The following is a 17876-nucleotide window of genomic DNA, read 5'->3' on the forward strand; positions in this document are numbered from 1 at the left end:
CAGCCTGTCCTGTAACACTCTCATTTAGGAAATAGCTTTTTAAAGGCATTTCTGCTCCTTAGTCTTGAGTAGCTGTGGTTGGGTTGGCTGACTGTCTATGCCCCTATTCTTCACAAGGGGGCCATGATGATGCTTCAAGTCCTTAGTTATCAATGTGACCTTAGGCCCTGTGTCCAGTAGTAAAGGAAAAAAAGTAAAAGTGGTAATGATGGGGGTGGGGGGTATGCCTTTAGACTGACAGTCAAGGAAGGCCTCTTCCTTTCCACTGATTTTGAGAGTGGTGATTTCTCCATGGACCCCCAGCCTCACGGACCCCACTGGGAAACTTTTCCTCAACTCAGCCCCATGAATTAAAATCCCTAGGGACGGCTTCCCTGGTGGCACAGTGGTTAAGAATCTGCCTGCCAATGCAGGGGACATGGGTTCGAGCCCTGGTCCGGGAAGCTCCCACATGCTGTGGAGCAACTAAGCCCGTGTGCCACAGCTACTGAGCCTGTGCTCTAGAGCCTGTGAGCCACAACTACTGAGCCCGCGTGCCACAACTACTGAAGCCTGTGTGCCTAGAGCCCGTGCTCCGCAACAAGAGAAGCCACGACAATGAGAAGCCTGTGCACCGCAATGAAGAGTAGCCCCCGCTACCGCAACTAGAGAAAGCCCGCGCCCAGCAACGAAGACCCAACGCAGCCAAAAATAAATAAATAAATTTATTTATTTAAAAAAAAAGAAATATAGCAACACTTTGTAATAAGGCATTCATTTATTTTTTTAAAAAAACCCCTAGGGATTCAGGACTCTGGATTATTTATTTATTTATTTATTTATTTAGGCTGTGCCGGGTCTTAGTTGCGGCACACAGGATCTTTAGTTGCGGCATGCGGACTTCTTAGTTGCAGCATGCATGTGGGATCTAGTTCCCCGACCAGGATTGAACCCAGGCCCCCTGCATTGGGAGCACAGAGTCTTACCCACTGGACCACCAGGGAAGTCCCTGGATTTTAAAACTACACTCTAGGGACTTCCCTGGTGGCACAGTGGTTAAGACTCTGTGCTCCCAATGCCGGGGGAGGGGGCGGGGAGGGTTCAATCCCTGGTCAGGGAACTAGATCCCGCATGCTGCAAAGATGATCTCGTGTGCTGCAACTAAGACCCGGCGCAGCCAAATAAATAAATAAATAAATGTTTTTTAAAAAAATCACTTGCCCAATACCACACAGCTTTTAAGTGGGAGAACTGGGACTAATTACCCAGAGAAGTAGTTCTCATGCATCAGGAGAGCTTACAAAAATGCAAATTCCCAGACCTTACCCCCAGAGAGTCCAGGAATCTGCACCGTTCACTGATGCCACAGGAGATTCTCATGCTATTGCTCCAGAGACCTGATCATTTATAATCAGGACACTGACTTATCCCCAGGAAACTGCTGGGTTGGGAAGACAGCACCTCATCTTTCAAAGTTACAAGGTGAGAGGAAGACTACCACCAAGTAGTCCCCCAAGACCATTTGATTTCCCTCGGCTCCTAGGAGTTTATAGTGTCCTGAAGGTCAAGTGTAGCCTTCCTGAGGTTGTCATTTTAATTACATAAGTAGTCAACATTCACTATAGAAAAATTTTAAGTAAAGGTAGAGTAGTCCTTTCACTTTCCACAGTTTCAGTTACCCATGATCAACCTCAGTCCAAAAATATTAACTGGAAAGTTCCAGAAATAAACAGTTCATAAGTTTTAAATTGCATGCTGTTCTGAGTAGCATAATGAAATCTCCCACCCTCAGGGCCGGGAACGTGAATCATCCCTTTGTCCCGCTTATCCATGCTGTATGTGCTCCCCACCCCGCCTATTAGTCACTTAGGAGCCTGCTCTGTTATCAGATCCAGTGTTGCTATACTTCAGTGCTTGTGATCAAGTAACCCTTATTTTACTTAATCATGGCCCCAAAATGCAAGAGTAGTGATGCTGGCGATTCAGATATTCTCTTACTGGGCCTAACTTATAAATTAAACTTTATCATAGGTACGTACACATAGGAAAAAACAGTATACATAGGATTTGGTACTATCCATGGTTTCATGCATCCACTGAGGGTCTTGGAACATGTACCCTGCGGATAAAGGAGGGACTACTGTAAAAGGAGAGGAGTTCAGTATAGTGACTAAGAGCCCAGCCAGCTTTTGGAGACAAATGTATGAAAAACATTTAGTAAAGCTGGGACCTGGTAAGGGCTCAATAATGCTAGTAAAATATTTCTTGTGGGCAAAAAGAAGAGGACCAGCATACAAACTCAGACCTCTACTTCACAACCAGAGCTCTTTCCACAGCTCCTTGGTTTTCCCCCACATGGCTCCTGATTTCTGTGATTCCAGCTATCTCTCTCTGAGGCCACAATCTTACCCCTCAAAGCACACCTTCCTCCAAACCCTGCTACAGGCAGCTGGCAGTGGTATAGGGGCATTCAACTGGAAGGGACACCCTCAGGCCCAAGACGGACATCATACGTTTAACTGGTGCTAAAAAGCCCCAACCTCACAAAGGCAACATTTCTCCTACTTCCAAATCTGTCTCTCCCACTTCCAAATCTGACTCTTCATTAAGTTCTTTTCCATCTTAGACCACCCAAGACGTTTATTTTAACCAGATGGATGCACTGGGTTTCAGCCAAATTCCCCACTTCCTAAGATAAGGAAAGCTTTGGGTAAAAGGAGAAAGGGAACACGTCTCAGTCCCATGAATACCTTCTCGGCAAGGGCTTTCCAGGCTGCCAGCTTGGCTTTGTCTGCTCCTAGAAAGCTAAGAGGAGGGACACAGATGAGGTTTCAGATGCCTGTTGGACGTCTAACTTTGCTGTGTGACCTTGGGCAGGATCTAAGCACCCTTCCAAATACAACTTTCTGTGACACTCTCCTCTCCTCCCATGTAAACATAAACTTACTGAATCTTGGAGTTAAGAGCAGAGCTTCAAAATATGATACAATATGATATATAAAGAATTAACTTTTGGGGGGGGGCCGAGAAATAAAGTTAACTCTGTTTGCAGATATGATCGGATATGTAGAAAACCCTAATGATTCCACACAAAAAACTGTTGAACTAACAAACGGATTCAGCAAAGCTGCAGGATACAAAAATCAGCACGCAAAAAGCAACTCTGTTTCTGCAATGAAAAATCTGAAAAGGAAAATAAGAAAACAATTCCATTTACAATAGCATCGAAAAGAATAAAATACTTAGGAATTAACCAAGGAAGTGAAAGACATATGTCGAAAACTACAAATCACTGAATGAAATTAAAGAACGTACAAATAAATAGAAAAACATCTCATGCTCATGGATTAGAAGACTTGATATCATTACTACCAAAGCAATCTACAGACTCACTGCAATCTCTATCAAAATCCCAATAACTTTTTTTTTTTCCAGAAATAGAAAAACTCATTCTAAAATTCATATGGAATCTCTAGGGATCCCCAATAACCAAAACAATCTTGAAAAATAAGAACAAAGTTGGAGGACTCACATTTCCTGATTTCAAAGCTTACTACAAAGCTACAGTAATCAAAAGAGTGGTACTGGCATAAAGACAGACAAACAGATCAATGGAATAAAAGAGACAGCCCTGAAATAAACCCTTGCATATATTGTCAAATGATGGTGCCAAAACCATTCAATGGGGAAAGGAGAGTCTTTAACAAATGGTGCTGGGAAAACTGGATATCCACATGTTAAAAGAATAAAGGTGGACCCTTACCTAACACCATATAAAAAAATTAACTCAAAATGCATCAAAGACCTAAACATAAGAGCTAAAACTATAAAACACTCAGAACGTGGAAAAACTTGATGACATTGGACTTGACAATGATTTCTTGAATGTGGCACCAAAGGCACAGGAAACAACAAAAAAATTAGACAAATTTCACTTCATTAAAATTTAAAACTTTTGTATATTAAAGGACACTATCAACAGAGTAAAAAGGCAACCCACAGAACAGAGAAGGTATTTGCAAATTATATATATGATAAGGGATTAATATCTAGAATATATACAGAACTCCTAAAACTCAACAACAAAAAACCAAAAGACTAGACTCAAAAACAGGTAAAGGTCTGGAATGGACATTTCTCCAAAAGAGATATACAAATGGTCAGCAAGCACGTGAAAAGATGCTCAACATCACCAATCATTAGGGAAATGCAAATCAAAAACAATGAGTTACCACTTCACACGCATTAGGTTGGCTGTTAAAAGAAAAAAACAAAACAAAACAGAAAACAAGTGTTGATGAGGATGTGGAGAAATTGGAACTCTTGTGCACTGTTGGAATGTAAAATGGTGAAACTGCTATGGAAAACGGTATGGCTATTCCTCAAAAAATTAAAAACAGTATTATCATATGATCCAGCAATTCCATTCTGGGTATATACCCCAAAGAACTGAAAGCAGAGACATGAACAGATATTTGTACACCCTTGTTAACTGTAGCATTATTCACAATAGCAAAAAGGTGGAAGCAGCCCAAGTGTCCCTTAATAGATGAATGGATAAATAAAATGTATATACCGTGGACATTTAACAAAGCTATTATTCAGCTTTCCAAAGGAAGGAAATTCTGACATGCTATGACATAGATGAACCTTGAAGATGGTGTGCTAACTGAAATAAGCCAATTAGAAAAAGACAACACTGTGATTACAGTCTTATGAGGAACTTAGTCCAATTCAGAGACAGAAAGTAGAATGGTAATTGCCAGGTGCTGAGGGAAGGGGAGAATGGGGAGTTAACAGTTTAATGGGCACCAAGTTTCAGTTTTGTAAGATGAAAGTGTTCTGAAAATGGATAGTAGTGATGGCCACACTACAAAGTAAATGTACTTCACTGTGTCACAGAACTATAGACTTAAAAATAGCAAATTTTGTTACGTATACTTCATAGCAAAATTTTTAATTTTTTTTAAGTTTTAAAAAGGAATTAACTTTTATTATTTTAATAATAAAAGTTTAATAATTAACAATAAATTTATTATTATTTAAATAATAAATTTATTATTTAAATTTATTTAATGATAAAATTATTACAATTTAATAATTATTAATTATTATTATTATTATTTATTATGTTTTATTCCAATTTTCTCCATCTTCACTGCCCCCACCAAATTTCACCTGGGTAACTTTAAGTCTTTAAACCAGTCTCCTGGGGCTTCCCTGGTGGCACAGTGGTTAAGAATCTGCCTGCCAATGCAAGGGACATGGGTTCGAGCCCTGGTCTGGGAAGATCCCACATGCCGCAGAGCAACGAAGCCCGTGGGCCACAACTACTGAGGCCCGCGCGCCTAGAGCCTGAGCTCCGCAACGAGACGCCACTGCAATAAGCCCGCGCACCACGGCGAAGAGTAGCGCCCCCCTCGCCGCAACTAGAGAAGGCCCGCGCGCAGTAACAAAGACCCAACGCAGCCAATAAAAAAAGAAAAAAAAAATCTTATCTATAAACTAGTCTCCCACTGTGATCCAGTCCTTCAAATAGCAGGCAGGGTGATCTTGTCAAGATGTAAACCTGAAAAGTGAAGTGTTCCCTGCTGAAATCCTTTCTGTGGCTTCCTCCACGCTTGGGATAAAAACAAATTCTTCATGGCCATCATCAAACAGACAAGAAATAACAAATACTGGCGTGGTTGTGGAGAAAAGGGAATCCTTGTGCACTGTTGGTGGGATCGTAAATTGGTACAGTCACTGTGGAAAACACTGTAGAGGATCCTTAAAAAATTAAAAATAGAACTACCATACGATCCAGCAATTCCACTTCTGAGAATATACCCAAAGGAAATGAAAACACGAACTCAAAAAGATATCTGCACCCCCATTTTCATAGCAATATTATGTACAATGGCCAAGACATGAAAACAACCTAAGTGTCCATCGATGGATGAATGGATAAAGAAGTTGTGAGATACATACATACACACATACATGAATATTATTCAGCCATAAAAAAGAGAACATCCTACCATTTGCCACATCATGGATGGACCTTGAAGGCATTATGCTAAGTGAAATACGTCAGACAGAGAAAGCCAAATACTGTATGACCTCACTTACATGTGGAGTCTTTAAAAAGTATAATAAAAATTTAAAAACTCATAGCAAAAGTGATCAGACTTGTGGTTATCAGAGGCAGAGGGTGAGGGGAGAGGGAAGTGGAGAAAGGTGGTCCAAAGATACAACCTTTCAGTTATAAGATAAATAAGTACTAGGGATGTAACATACAACATGATGACTATAGCTAACACTCTGCCATACAATGTATAGGAAAGTTAAGAGAGTAAATCCTAAGAGTTCTCAGCACAGGAGAATTTTTTTTTTCCTTTGTCATATTCTTCTTTCTTTTCTTTTTATTGTATCTATCTGAGAAGATGGAGGTTAGCTGATCCTACTGTGGTAATCATTTCACAATATATGTAAGTCAAACCATCATGCTGTAGACCTTAAACTTATACAGTGACGTACATCAATTATTTTTCTATACCACTAGAAAAAAATTATTCAGCATGATTCTCCTCGTCCTCCCCAACTTGTGGCTTTATACCTCCCCATTAGCCGACATGGTTTCGTCTCTTGGAATGCCCTCTTCCCTTCCCCTCCCTCTCCCTCTTCTTAACTCCTATTCTTCCCTCAGAGTTCAGTCTTCCCTAACCCCCCAGATCAAATTCCCCATTACAAACCTTTGCCACCGGACCCAGCAGACTAAAAACTTACCTCTTCTGTCTTTGACTCCAGGCTAGGTATTTTTCCAACATTCTATGATACAATGATCTGTCTGTCTCCAGCACTGCATGCCACCTATAAAATAAGCTTTATATCAGTGGTGCACATCCAAACTGGAGTGAGCTGGTTAGGCTTTACCACAGTTTTGCATATGGGAGGGAAACTGGTTCAGAGAAGGGAGGGCTGATAAGAACAAGATCCACGGGAAAGTTAGTACTAAAGTTGTACGTCCATGTCAGGTATATGGCTGTCCCACCAGGTCCAGACAAAGTAATGTCTGTTGAAGTGTGTATCATCTTTGGGGTCCAGCCCCACTCAACCTACTGAAACAGGATCTTGGGATTGGGTTGTGGTAGAAAACAACAGCTATGGTATTCTGAAAAAGTTTCCTAGGAGATGGCATTGTTCACCTAAGGTGGAGAACTACACCTGAATGTTGACAGGTATGCAAAGGATGTTCTGACCTTATTGATATTCCTTAAGACTTCAAGTGTAAGATTAAGAGTGAGGATTTAAAAAAAATAAAAAGGGCGGATTTCCTTTTTTTTTTTTTTTTTTTTTGGCCTCGCTGCCCGGCTTGCAAGATCTTAGTTCCCTGACCAGGGATTGAACCTGGGGCCACGGCAGTGAAAGTGCGCGGGGCCCCAACCACTGGACCGCCAGGGAACTCCCCAGAGTGCAGATTTTGAAGTCAGACAGACCCAGGTAACCGTCGAGTGATTCTGAGCAAGTTTCTTTGCCTATATAAACCCACCACGTAGAACGATGGGTCTTGCTACATAGCACAGTGTGCAAGGCACCACCTGGCGGGCTTACTGAAACGCTGATTATGGGCCCCACCCACAGAATTTCTGATTCAGTAGGTCTGGGATGGGGTCTCAGAATTTGAATCTCTAATCAAGTTCCCAGGTGATGCAGCTGCTGCTGGTCCAGAAACACACTTTGTGAACCACTAACCAAGCCCATAGCGAGGACACGATAGATGAATACCCAGATCTTCTGACAGCCAATAAAGTACTCCCGCAACTTTACTCTCCCGAGGAGTCCTCAGCTGGTTCCAACATGCTATACAGTCTTAGAAAATCATTTCCCCTCTTTGGATCTCAGGGCTCACATTTGTCAAAAGAGGGTGCTAGGCACGAGGAGACTAAGTTATTACAGGAAAGAGTTTACTCTGTGAACAAGGTCCTACGGGACTTGCAGGGTTAGGGGAGAAAACGAGCAAGGGCTAAATCCTGAGGGGCAACTTGGGGCTCCCGGGGAGCAAGGTTTGGGCTCGAAAGGACGCCTCGGGGAAGGTAGCGCCGCGTTCTGCCCCGCTGCTCGACGGGACAAGCTGTGGTGGATTGGACGACGCTCCTGTCCCAACCTCTGTTTTCGCCTCAGCCACCGTTCTTCAGTCTCCGCAGCACCTCCTCGCGCTCGTGTCGCCGTCCCTACCAAGATTGTCCCTTCCCTCTCACTCTACCGCGGGGCTGGCGGAAGCGTGCCGTCACTTCCCCGCGCGTAGAGCGCTTGCGCCGAAGAGACGGTCGCTCTTCCGCGTAGACGGCCCTGCGGCCACCGATTGGCTTCGTGGGCACGTCGGCGGGAGGACGCACGGCGCTGCGTTGTTCCGCCCTTCGCGCTCCTGGTCTTGGCCGAGCTAGCAGAGCCGGGGTGTTCGGCCAAGTGGGGGCAGCTTCAGGCGCGCCGCCGAACCGATCCGCTGAGCCTGTTGCCGCCGCCGCCGCCGCCGCCACCGCCACGCCCCGTGCGCCGTGACCCGCGACCCCAGACCCCGACCTCTTTTAGATCGGCCCGCGCGCCCCAGGCCCGGCCCGGGCGGCGCGACGGGAGGATGAGCGGCGGGCGGCGGAAAGAGGAGCCGCCTCAGCCGCAGCTGGCTAACGGGGCCCTCAAAGTCTCCGTCTGGAGCAAGGTGCTGCGGAGCGACGCGGCCTGGGAGGACAAGGTGCGGTGGGGCCTGGCGAGGGCGCACGTTCGAGGAGCCGGCTGGGACTCGGGGACGAATGGACAGGCCCGAGCCTGCCCCTGCCCCCGCCGGGCGCTGCCGAGTGTTCGGGGTGGTGGGGCGGGTGGCCCAAGGGTGTCGGGGCGAACTCGGAGGGCCCGGCTGTCGGGCTCCGGGCTCACTACGGAGTGGCCTAAGAGTGAAGTCGCCCGGGTCACGCGGGAAGCAGCAAGGAGGGGGCGGAGGAGTTGCCCCCCCGCGGGCAGGTCGGGTGCCTGAACGGCGAGAGCGAGCTGAATTCGATTCGATCTCCGCCTTTTACTCCCAGTAGGATCTTGAGTAAGTGACTTATCTTGTCGAATTAACTACTTACCACCGTGGTTAGCACGAACAGTAACGGTAACAGACTTCTGCTGAGTACTTGCTGTGTGTTGGGCGCCCTCTGTGCGTCATCTCACTCAAGTCTCCGAACAACTCTGAAGTGGGGTACTGTGGTGCGGTAAAGCGTTTAGCACATGGTGAGGCTCACTAAAGGTGAGGTGCCAGTGCTTTACTGTTGAATGAGGAAACAGAATATTCCTAGTAAGTGTGAGAGTTGAGAGGGGAGACTGAGACCACCTTTCAGGGGTGAGTGTGTGGGGGGTGTGTGTGTGTGTACGTACGTACGCGAGGGAGTGGGGAAGAAACCACCAAATGTGTGTGAGGAATGGTTGGGGGACTTCAAGATGTCCTTCCTGGTCACACGCATTCAGGAGATCTGAGTGTAAGCACTTCCCCAACTCTGCTCCATCGCGTGGAAGGAACCATCACAAATTGCTTGATTCCAGTTGGCCTGAAAAGAATGTTAGATTTGCAATCTTTCCCTTTTTTTTTTGGACTGATGAAGTAGTTTTTCCTAGAGTTCCTGTAAGGGGCGGGGGGGATGGGAGGTACTTCCTGAAGGTGCCCTTGTCCTGCCCCCGGTGCTGCCCAGCTCTTGTAAAATCTTTCTGATTTGCTGTGTCATTTCTTTCCTTCCTTGTGTAAGGACGAGTTTCTGCAGTCCGGGGCAGGTCAGAAACCTGAGTCTTCCGTGTTCTTGTATGAAAATTAGATATGCTGGCACCTGCCTCCTGCACTTTTGTTTCTAATCTCTTTTCTCTTCTGTGACTTACTCAAAATTCAGAGTGTGGGAAGGTGGTACTGAATTGGTTAACAGTCAGCCCTTCTGCCTGTGGATAGTCTGTTCATGTCTCTCCAGGTCAGATAACTGGCCAGTAGCTCAGTTACTATCACAGCAATTTCATTTTTGTAGCTTCTGAAAAAAAAAAAAAGTAAATGATTTTTCTAAAAATTTTTACGTAGAGCACAATGCCCTGGAAGCCATCACTTAAGATAAGTAAATGCATCATTCTTTAACCACATTTTAGTATAAGAAGATGTGGAGATTCAAGAACCATATACCGTTGCTTTTGGGGAAAATTTCTCTGGAACATGAGTTTAGCAGAAAGCTTTTCTGTTCCTCACCTACCACAAGAGGCTCTCTTGTGGCACCCACTCCAGATTATGCACACATTCTCTCTCTTTTCTACAGGATGAATTTTTAGATGTGATCTACTGGTTCCGACAGATCATTGCTGTGGTCCTAGGTGTCATTTGGGGAGTGTTACCATTGCGAGGTTTCTTGGGAATAGCAGGGTAAGTCTTGGGTTTTTTGTTTTGTTTTGTTTTTTTCCCTGTGTCTCTGTGTGTGTGTGTGTGTAATGACTAAATCAAAAAACTGGCCCCATGATGACACTCCTGGGTCTGATACATCACTCGTCAGTTCCACAGGCTTGGGAGCAGCTTGGGTCAGGCATGTTATCTTTATGAAGATCCGGGTTAGTTTATTCATTCATGGGTCCATAGTGACCTCATGCAAGAGGTTGCCATATTGCCTGTTGGCAGCAGGCATCTAGTTCTGACATGACCTTTGTTGTCTGTGGAAGTTTGGAAAGTGGAAGAGCTTCTAATACTTGATGACCACTCCCTTGTGCACTGTGCTGGATGTCCTGAATCTTGGACTTGGCAGAAGTTGTTTTAGGTCCCTCCTTTTTTTTTGGCTGCGTCTTGCAGCATGCGGGATCTTTAGTTCCCTGAACAGGGATGGAACCCGTGCCCCCTGCAGTGGAAGCGCAGAGTCCTAACCACTGGACCGCCTGGGAAGTCCCAGGTGCCTACATTTTAAAGGCAGTGAAAAAGTAGGAGATTAAGCCCTCAGTTTTTTATCGTGTGCCTGTGGTAGCAGTTGACACCAGCTCCCAGTCATGGCTCAGCTTGTTAACCAGTCACTGAGAGCAAGTCCGAATGCCCGCCAGTTTGAATTAATAGGATTTGTGGAAATTGTCTTTTTCTTTTTTTTAAAGATGTATTTATTTATTTTATTTTATTTTATTTATTTTTGGCTGCATTGGGTCTTAGTTGCGGCACACAGGATCTTCGTTGAGGCATGTGGGATCTTTTGTTGCGGTGCGCGGGCTCTTCGTGTGGCGTGCGGGTTTTCTCTTCTCTAGTTGTGGCGCGCAGGCTCCAGAGCGCGTGAGCTCTGTAGTTTGCGGCACGCGGGCTCTCGTGTTGAGGCGCACGAGCTTAGTAGTTGTGGCGTGCGGGCTTAGTTGCCCCATGGCATGTGGGATCTTAGTTCCCCAACCAGCGATTGAACCCAAATCCCCTGCATTATAAGGTGGATTCTTTACCACTGGACCACCAGGGAAGTCCCGGAATTGTCTTAGGATAGGAGTCGTGGGCAAGTTATAGTAGAAATGGACAGTCAGGCCTCTGGGAATACAAACTGTCATACTCACCCATGGAAAATCACATATATTGTTTTAACCATGATCACATACATCTCTTATTCCTTACTCTGGGGTGAAAAGTGTGAAATCGTTTCAAACTCATTTGAGTTGCCTGTTTTCTCAGAAGATAACCCAAAAGGAATGTACAGTCCCCTCTCCTAACTAAAGAGTTGTTGTTGTTGTATTTATTTATTTATGTATGTATGTATGGCTGAGTCGGGTCTTCGTTGTTGAGCACGGGCTTAGTTGCGGCGAGCGGGGGCTACTCTTCATTGTGGTGCGCGGGCTTCTCATCACAGTGGCTTTTCTTGTTGTGGAGCATGGGCTCTAGGCACGCGGGCTTCAGTAGTTGTGGCACACAGACTCAGTAGTTGTGTCTCGAGGGCTCTAGAGTGCAGGCTCCGTAGTTGTGGCGCATGGGGCTTAGTTGCTCCGCGGCATGTGGGATCTTCCCGGACCAGGGATCGAACCTGTGTCCCCTGCATTGGCAGGCAGATCCTTAACCATTGCGCCACCAGGGAAGTCCCTAAAGAGGTTTTCGATTTATGATGCTGAGCAAAGCATTTGTCCAAGGAAACCGTAAGAGTTTATCCTCTGACTGACTTTGACAGAGTGGACATTTGATGAGGACTCATTGAGGGTGATGAGACACAGGCAGGACCTGGGGTTCAGAGGTCTTCTCAGGGTGGAAGTGGTATGTAGATACATTTTTAGAATGTTGGTCACCCTGTTTTAGCTTTCTACGAGAAAAAAGCAGATATAAGGAAAATGCCAGAGAAGGCAGAAGGCAATCTAAAGGCAAAAGGTAGTCTCCTGTCTTCCCCAGATCACTTTTCTAGGAGAGGATGACACTGGTTCAAACCCCCAGCACCTATCTCATCTTGTAGGAGTCCTACGGGATTTTTCCGAAGTCACCCAATCTGGAAATAATATAGCAAAGACTAGAGCTAGTCTAGTATCCTTCCCACTGTGGCAAATGAGTAAGGCTGCCCAGATTTTTTTTTTAAACTTTCTAGAAAGCTCTGGATTCAAGTTCCAGCTCTGCCACTTTCAAGCTACATAATTTGGAGCTCACTTTCTGAGACTCAGTTTCCTCATTAAAATGGGGGCAATAAAGAAGTGCCTTCCTCATGAGATTGATGTGTGAATTAAATGAGATGATACAAGTAAATTGCTAAATGTAGGGCTTAGTACATCATAGGTACTCCATAAGTGGTTCACTGCAATCATATGATTAGCTTTACAAAGAGTGATAAAATATGGCTGGCTATTGAGAAAGCAAGAAATGGGGTGTCTGCAGTGAATTCACCTTGGAGTGGCTTACCCATCATGCCACTTTCTCAGGACTGCCTGTTTTCTAGGGTTCAGTCCCACAGTGTCCTGTCAGAGCCAGTTTCTCTCACTCCAGAGGAATCCCTTCCCTCCTTTGGTTGGCACCTATTTCCCAGCTCTTGGAAAGTGCCCAAGGACATTGATTTTTCCACACACACCCCCTTTCCTCCATCTGTCTGACTCAGCTGCCTGGTGCTCAGTTGTGGTGACCATCTCCTCCCCACTTCCCGCCTTCGCTGCCCTCTGTCTGGACCCCCACTTGACTTCTGTTCATTTCTGGTGTGGCCACCAGTTAGGGCCTATTAAGGTAAAGCCATTTCCTTGGGTCTCATTACTTAAAATTTGCCTGGGAACTGAGTGTGATGGTTCTGCTCTGTCTGCCAAGGTTTTACATTATTGGAGAGAGGTTCTATTCATCCCTTTCTGCCTCTCTGTCTCTCATAGAGCTTGGCACATGATTAAGAGGTGCTCAGTGAATGCTTGTTAAAATTTTTGAAAAGCTGAAACGAGTTCCCATTGACCCTTGGAAGCAGAGTCGTATATTACCTTCCATCCCTGAAGTCAGTATTTGTTAGAGATTCCTTATTTCGTTAAAATTGTGACTGGAGTTTTTAAGATAGAATTGTTAAAAATCCATTTGAGAGTCAGTCTTTTTTTTTGGCTGCCCCACGCGGCATGCAGGATGTTAGTTTCCCCACCAGGGATCGAACCCCTGCCCACCTGCGGTGGAAGCCGGAGTCTTAACCACTGGACTGCCAGGGAAGTCCCCAGTGTGTTCATTTCTTTGTCCACCCATTTGCTATGTCATTCTCTCCCATTTACAATACAGAATTTATGCCCATCCTTAAAGCTCAGTGTGAGCCTTTCCAGTCCTTTCCTGACCCCTCCCCCTTATACACCAGACTTTTAAATGCCTTTGTGTCTGTGAATTCATTTTCTACTTAATGTGTGCCCCTTGGAAGGCAGGGCATATGTCAGCCCTTTTCTCTCTCCCTGTCATCCTTTATCTCTTTCCCTTATATTTCCCTTTCTCATCTCACTAAGCAACCACTTTACAGCTGGAGACTGTCAGTGAGTCTCCAGTCACTCTCCAGCCCTAGCTTATTAGCTGAGCCCCAGAGTGACATTGCTAAGTCCTGATAGTAGGCTCTGTCTAGAGCCACTAACTCAGCCTGTCCAAAATGGAACTCCTGTCAGAGGGAGGTGGCCAGATTGGCTGGGTCCCAAGATTTCTAGTAGACGATAAGGATATGGCCATGACATAGCCAAGCCAAGGACTGTACTTCGTGTGAAATCCAAGAAAAACCATCTGTCCTTCCTGACTCCCTGCTTCTGTTACTGGACCCATGGTTCTCCCAGGTCCTTAGGCTTGAAGCCTTTGGGGATTCTTGCCTCCCCATTCAGCCATTTTCCCAGTCCCTGTCCTCAAACTTTATTTGTACTTATGTCCTGAAACAGGTCTAAACCAGCCTCTCAGCTCCTTTTCCTTCCACTCACGAGAAAGCCCATACTCACAAACTAGACTTCCTGGTGTATGTACACCCTACCTCCTTGTTACCTTGCTCAGACAGCCTCAGGGTCTGTTCCCTGCCCCGCCCCCCCATACCGATTTACACTCCTCATCACCATCATACTGCCCTGCCCTACACCAGCCCACACTTATCTGCTAGGAGGAACCTGTTCTCTCTGCATTTTCTCCTGCAGCCTTCAGAAGGGATGTGGCCTAAGGCATATAGTCCCCCATTGGATTAGGTGCCGTAACTGGAAAGATCATAAAGAGAGTTTTGATCACTTTATGAATATTACTTTTACATAGTGACAGTACCAAGAGATCAGTAGAGCAGAGTGATGTGTTACTAGTCATGGTATTCTGATTCCTGCATCAGTTAAATCATACGTGATAGGGGTCAAAGACCTTCCTGGAAGTGCTCACAAACCTCTGGTTTCAGTTCCACTCTGACTGTTTCTGGCCCCTAATAGGTGGTGAGCTGAGGGCAGGAACTGTCATGTTCACCTCTGCATCAAGCACAGTAGCGGACAGTGGACATTCAGAAATTGTCTCCCGTTGGGAATTATGCAGAGGCTGCTTTACTATGCCCTTGCTTGCTCAACTAGGCCATGAAGCAGCAGCTTAACATGTGTTTTTCCCATGCCACCCCCCACCCCCCGCCCCCGAGCTGGAGCTACCTGGAGGCCCATGTCAGGTACTGGACCTATTTGGGGTTGTTCAGCAAGCAGCCTTCTGTCTTACTTCAAGGGGACTTGGAGAACTTATATGTGCTTTATTTTTATTTTATTTTCTGCTTTTGCTGGTCAGCTAAAAAGAGCTTCTCCTTTTTTAAGTCTCTAGCACAACCAAGTGGGCAGCTCCGTTGAGGGCCTAGGCATTTGTATGTATTATTTCATTTGCCCCCATAATAGAGTTAACTGTGCAACAGCAAGTGCCCTGATAGAGCTGGACCATGTTGGTGGGAGTTCTCAGTCTTCCAAGCTTACAGTTTATGTTTGGTGCTTATCCTCCCTTGCTCCAGATTCTGCCTGATCAATGCAGGTGTCCTGTACCTCTACTTCAGCAACTACCTACAGATAGATGAGGAAGAGTATGGCGGCACGTGGGAGCTCACAAAGGAAGGGTTTATGACATCGTTTGCCTTGTTCATGGTATGTGTAGCTGATCATTTCACAGCAGGTTTTGTCATTTCCTGAGATGTCAGTTATTCAAGGCGAGCCCCTTGATTGAGTTACAGTGTGTGATTTGGGTACCATTTTTCAAGACTCCTGAGGCTGGAGGGCATGTCCTTTCTTGAGTTAATGTTGTCCCAAAAGATGTGGTGTGATGCACTGTATAGTCTCCCTGTGGTGAGCAAATCCAGAGCTCATTGTCAGTTTCTACATCTAATTCTCAACTCTGGCTGCATATTGAAAACTGGAAAACATTTAAAAATATATTCATAACAGCCAAAAAATGCAAACAACCGTCACCCGATGAATGGCTAGATAAAACGTTATATACCCATACAGTAGAATATTACTTGGCCATAAAGAGGAATGAAGAACTGGTACATGCTACAAGGATGAACCTTGAAAACATTATGCTAGGTGAAAGAATCCAGACACAGAAGACCACATGTTGTATGACTCCATTTATGTGAAATGTCCAGAATAGGTAAATCCACATGGATAAAAAGTAGATTAATGGTTGCCAGTGGCAGGGGTAGGAGGGGAAATGGGAAGTAACTGATAATGGGAATAGATTCTGTCTTCAGGGTGATGCAAATGCTCCACAATGTTTTCACAACTCTGAATACACTAAAAAACCTCTGAATTATATACTTTAAAAGGGTAAACTTCATGAAATATGAATTATATCTCAAAGTTATTTTTTAAAAATTATAGAACCTAGCCCAAACCAACGAAATCAGAATCTCTGGGAGGTGGCGCCCGGGCATCTCTCTGTATGTTTTTAAAGAGCCCACAAGATTGCAAAGGCGAGTCAGGTTTGAGAACCTCTGCTTTATTTGATATGAAGCTGACAGGGTATGATGTAGTTTTGTTTTCACGTTTGTTGCTAATGCTAACACTTACTAGCAGTACAGTTTGCTTTACCTGTATCATTTCACACCCATTACTCTAAGCCCTCGCACTCTGGTCTCTGTTTGGCAGGGGGAGAGACTTGTCCAGGGTCCCTTTGGGAGCACAGGACGGTGGTCCTGGGCTCTATTAGAGAAAGCTTGATTTCAGTGAAATTACGTAAGCCCCCGAGCAGCTTATGCATTGGATAGCCCCCGGGAAGTACACTGTGCGCACGTTCTTAGGATGCTTTTGTTTGTGGAGTGGGAGCCTATGTTGACCCTGTTGGTGAGGGAGCCCATGAACGTTGCTTGTTTCCTCTCTAGGTCATTTGGATCATCTTTTACACTGCCATCCACTATGACTGACGGTGCACAGTCCCCACCTGCTCCCTGTCCGGTCCAAAGGACCCTCTTAGTTACACCACAGAAACACGATTGTTGGGGGGCACCCCAGCCACGCGGAACCTGGAAGACCCGTGTTTCCTGGACCGAGAATCAGTGTGTTGGGCGTCAGTGTTTTCTGCAAGGGTTGTGACCTGAAACTTTTTAAAGAACCATCCACCTTTTGGGGAAGCATTTCTGAATTGTCCATCACCAACCGTTTCTTCTTGGATACCATCATGAAACACCTGTTTGCCGATTGGAGCTGTCCTTTAATTTGGTGCACCTCTGGATCCGGATGAAACATTAAATTGTCTTCCTTTTCCATCAGGTGTATGGTTTTTAAACTATCAAACATTGGCATTTCAAGTCTTCTGAAAACAGTATGGCAGTATGTGCGTGGTCCATAGCACAGTACAAGCAGCATCTAATAACAGTTTTCGTTGTAGAATGTTTTCAGATACTTGAATAAATCAGATCTTTAATTGAGCCCCTGTTGGTGATACCTGGTAAAGCCTTTCCCACCTCACCTCTAGCCTTAGAACCCAATAGGAGCAATAGAGGTGGTGCCCTCCCATCCCCTTCCCTCTTCCCCCTTCCCCCTTCCTCCTCTCCCTGCTCCCTTAACAGCTCTATCCAGGCTTCTTTCCCTTAATGTGCAGCAGGGAAATCAAGGGCTGGAGTTGGTGTAGGCTGTGGCCTTGACTTTGTGGACGGAGGGCTTACCACCTTCCGATGCCCTGACGCTCCTGCTCGGCACTGAGGGACAGGACTGAGCTCACTGCAGCGTGCTAGGCTCCGATGGTGTCTTTTGCATTTGGCTACAAGACGGCAAGGCTGTTGTAGCCGAGAAAGCTTAGCCAGGTTCAATTGATGAGCCACAAAATGAAAGATCTGAGAGCTAGGACTGTCCAGAGAAGGGGCTTCATGGGGACGTGGAGGACCTGGACTGTCAGAGGTCCTGCTCTTCGCCGTGGTGGTCAGGTGGAAGCTGGACAGCCCAGGTTCTGCTGTCGTTTAAGCCACCCATTCCCTCTGCCTTCCTGTCCCTTCTAGGCCATAGTTCTA

General features: G+C 45.6%; 1 protein-coding gene and 1 long non-coding RNA gene across 2 annotated transcripts in view; one reads left to right on the top strand and one right to left on the bottom strand.

Moving 5' to 3' along the window:
- Positions 1-8183, bottom strand: part of LOC130704835 (uncharacterized) — a 29354-nt gene extending 21171 nt beyond the window's left edge. Inside the window, exons 1-2 of the long non-coding RNA XR_009005330.1 lie at positions 8126-8183; positions 6748-6831 (exon numbers count right to left, since the gene is read on the bottom strand). This is a non-coding gene — a long non-coding RNA (uncharacterized LOC130704835). The remainder of the gene's footprint in view (positions 1-6747; positions 6832-8125) is intronic.
- A 162-nt stretch (positions 8184-8345) lies between these two features.
- Positions 8346-16940, top strand: RAB5IF (RAB5 interacting factor). The gene is made up of 4 exons (XM_007193372.3): positions 8346-8710; positions 10284-10387; positions 15387-15516; positions 16752-16940. The coding sequence occupies exons 1-4, from the start codon at positions 8597-8599 to the stop codon at positions 16791-16793; spliced, it is 390 nt and encodes a 129-aa protein (XP_007193434.2). The 5' UTR covers positions 8346-8596; the 3' UTR covers positions 16794-16940.
- The last annotated feature ends 936 nt before the right edge of the window (positions 16941-17876 follow it).

The sequence above is a fragment of the Balaenoptera acutorostrata genome, chromosome 15, assembly GCF_949987535.1.
Source record: "Balaenoptera acutorostrata chromosome 15, mBalAcu1.1, whole genome shotgun sequence".
In the NCBI taxonomy this organism is placed as follows: Eukaryota; Metazoa; Chordata; class Mammalia; order Artiodactyla; family Balaenopteridae; genus Balaenoptera; species Balaenoptera acutorostrata.

What these genes read in the sequence shown, in the direction of transcription:
- RAB5IF (XM_007193372.3), top strand. Translation starts at nt 8,597, where the DNA reads ATGAGCGGCGGGCGGCGGAAAGAGGAGCCGCCTCAGCCGCAGCTGGCT. An exon ending in ACGCGGCCTGGGAGGACAAG is followed by an intron (nt 8,711 to 10,283) that starts GTGCGGTGGGGC and finishes TCTTTTCTACAG; the next exon opens with GATGAATTTTTAGATGTGAT. An exon ending in GGTTTCTTGGGAATAGCAGG is followed by an intron (nt 10,388 to 15,386) that starts GTAAGTCTTGGG and finishes CCCTTGCTCCAG; the next exon opens with ATTCTGCCTGATCAATGCAG.